Source organism: Geospiza fortis, unplaced genomic scaffold, assembly GCF_000277835.1.
Source record: "Geospiza fortis unplaced genomic scaffold, GeoFor_1.0 C13768448, whole genome shotgun sequence".
NCBI classification, from domain to species: domain Eukaryota; kingdom Metazoa; phylum Chordata; class Aves; order Passeriformes; family Thraupidae; genus Geospiza; species Geospiza fortis.
In genome coordinates, this window is record NW_005057265.1 from 1 (window position 1) to 2,267 (window position 2,267).

At 42.7% G+C, this 2,267-nt stretch overlaps 1 protein-coding gene across 1 annotated transcript; it reads left to right on the top strand.

Moving 5' to 3' along the window:
* Window positions 1–1,276: 1,276 nt before the first annotated feature.
* Window positions 1,277–1,676, top strand: LOC102043513 (claudin-15-like; the record flags this gene model as incomplete). The annotated part of the gene is made up of 2 exons (XM_005431550.1): window positions 1,277–1,441; window positions 1,591–1,676. Coding segments are annotated over 2 exons (251 nt in total), but the record flags the coding sequence as incomplete, so codon positions are not given.
* Window positions 1,677–2,267: the final 591 nt, after the last annotated feature.

Consider the following 2,267-nt stretch of genomic DNA (forward strand, 5'->3'; position numbering starts at 1 on the left):
CCATGGAAATTTTAAAATTAGTGCTCAACAAAGCATTAACTCCTCAAATGATTTTAGCCTTTAATTCTGTATATTTATCTCATGGGTGCTTATTGCTACCTTTGGTAACTCTTAAGCTGGTAGGACCAGTACTCTTAAGCCACATTAGGCTGAGTTGGAGTGTGAGAATCACTTTGCCTTCTGCCTCTCTGACTGATTTTTGTTGTCTGGAGACAGACAGAACTGGCCCAGCACGTTATTGTGGAGGATGTGGAGGTGGTCAGGGAGCAAGAGCTTGAATGCTGGCATCAATGATGTGAGTGTCCAGTTGGAATCAGGTCTGACCCTTCTGACATATGATTAAAACTGTAGAGTCATAAAATCATTTAGGTTGGAAGAGAACTTAATCAAATTAACAAAGTGAGCAGTTGTGACCCTGCCAGGTTGTGATGTTTGACGTGTTTATCTCACAACAAAGGCGCCGAAATGCCACTTGACCTGGAGCCTGCCAAATGCAGGCTGCCATGTTAAAGGACCCCAAAGGCCCCATGTGACCTTCTTTCTTAGGCTGATTAATAATCTAGTCCTGGCTTTTGTGCAATTGATACCTAGATGTGAAGACCACAAGCTAAAAGGACAAAGAATTCCAGCATACCAGACTCCCTAACATGCCCACAGCAGCTGTAACCTCTGCACAGGAGAATGTCCCAGGGAGGAGTTCTGCAGCTCTCTGACATGCTCACTGTTCCTTACACTGAGTTTGAAGTGCACTGCTAACTTGAGCTCCATTCTTTCCCATCTCTCCCTGGAAGCAGCTAAGCTGGCACCTTTCTCCAGTTCCTCAGTAGTGCCAGAGCCTTGCACACCTTGACTATCACCTGGATTTCAGATGTGTCTTGTGCACTCAGCTGTACACGTGTCAGGAATTCAGAAGCACTTGTGAGTAGGAGACTTCTTCCTGCTCCTGCAAATGACCATGTGTACCACTGGGCATTTCCACCGGAATGTAAGGGATGAGGGGCTTGCTGTAGTCCTTCAGGATTTACTGAAGACACAAGAAGATTTACTGAGCTTGTAAAGTGTAGGCATAGTTCAACTCTCAAATCTCTTTGACTTGAAGGCTGAACACACTTGGGTTTGGAGGCTTCTCTGAGCCATGTGACAAAGTTGCACAAGATTCACTCATTACTGTACCTGTTAATTTTGTCACTTCCTCCAATCACTTTTATTTCTTTCACCAGAAGATTAATGTAATTTCTGTATAGATCCTGATTTGTTTTCTCTTTTTGTCTCTCAGCTCACATTCAGGCCTGCCGTGCCCTGATGATTACTTCCATCCTTTTGGGATTCTTAGCTGCAGTACTCACGCTGCTTGGTATGAAGTGCACAAACATTGGGTTGAGTGATGAAGATGGAAAAATGAAGTTTACGGTCACAGGAGGATTCCTTTTTATTTTAGGAGGTAATATTGAGGCTGAAATGAGAGCACTATTGATACTTTGTATGGCTTTCACAGCCAGACTGAATGAAATTAACTTATTCTTGGTTTAAATCTGTTAGAGCCCTTAAAGGAATCATTCACCTGTGTGCTTTTTAAACTTTTTCTGGTAGGCCTCTGCTCCATGGTGGCTATTTCTTGGTATGCTGCAATGGTTACTGCTCAGTTTTTTGACCAACTGTACGCTGGAACCAAGTAAGTGAACGTGTCTGTCATGCCAAACTCCATTGTGTGTTGGACAGCTGCACTGACCTCAGCTGCTCCAGAGTTTCAGAACCCGGATGGATCACATTATCCAGTCCTACAGGAGGGAAAAATTGTATTCAGGGAATCTTTTCACCTCAGACATATTGGTGGGGAGGGAGGAGAGGTCTTTCTGGAAGAGTTAGTGAATGTGAGAGGAATACCAACCCCACATCTGAGGGGGTTTTGTACTGAGTTTGCATTTTCTTCACAGACTCAATTAAGTGTGTATCTCAATGTTATGAAGAAGAAAAGGCAAAAATTCTTAATCTGCTTTGGCATTTAGACCAAAATAGGTACAAAACTCAAGTTCTGACTAGAATAAAGTACCTCAGATGTACCTGTAAGGGAAAATTGCCTGCAAAGCAGCTCAAGCTTTGTACTAGTGACATGCAGAGAAATCTGCTGCCTGTCTTATATATGTCTGTATATTAACAGCTCAACATTTATTTGCCTTATGAGTTAAAACAAGGCAAAATCTGTGGGATTATCAGCTAGTGTAGTTGCATACAAACAAGTTTTGAGGTATAAAAGCCCTTGCTCTTTG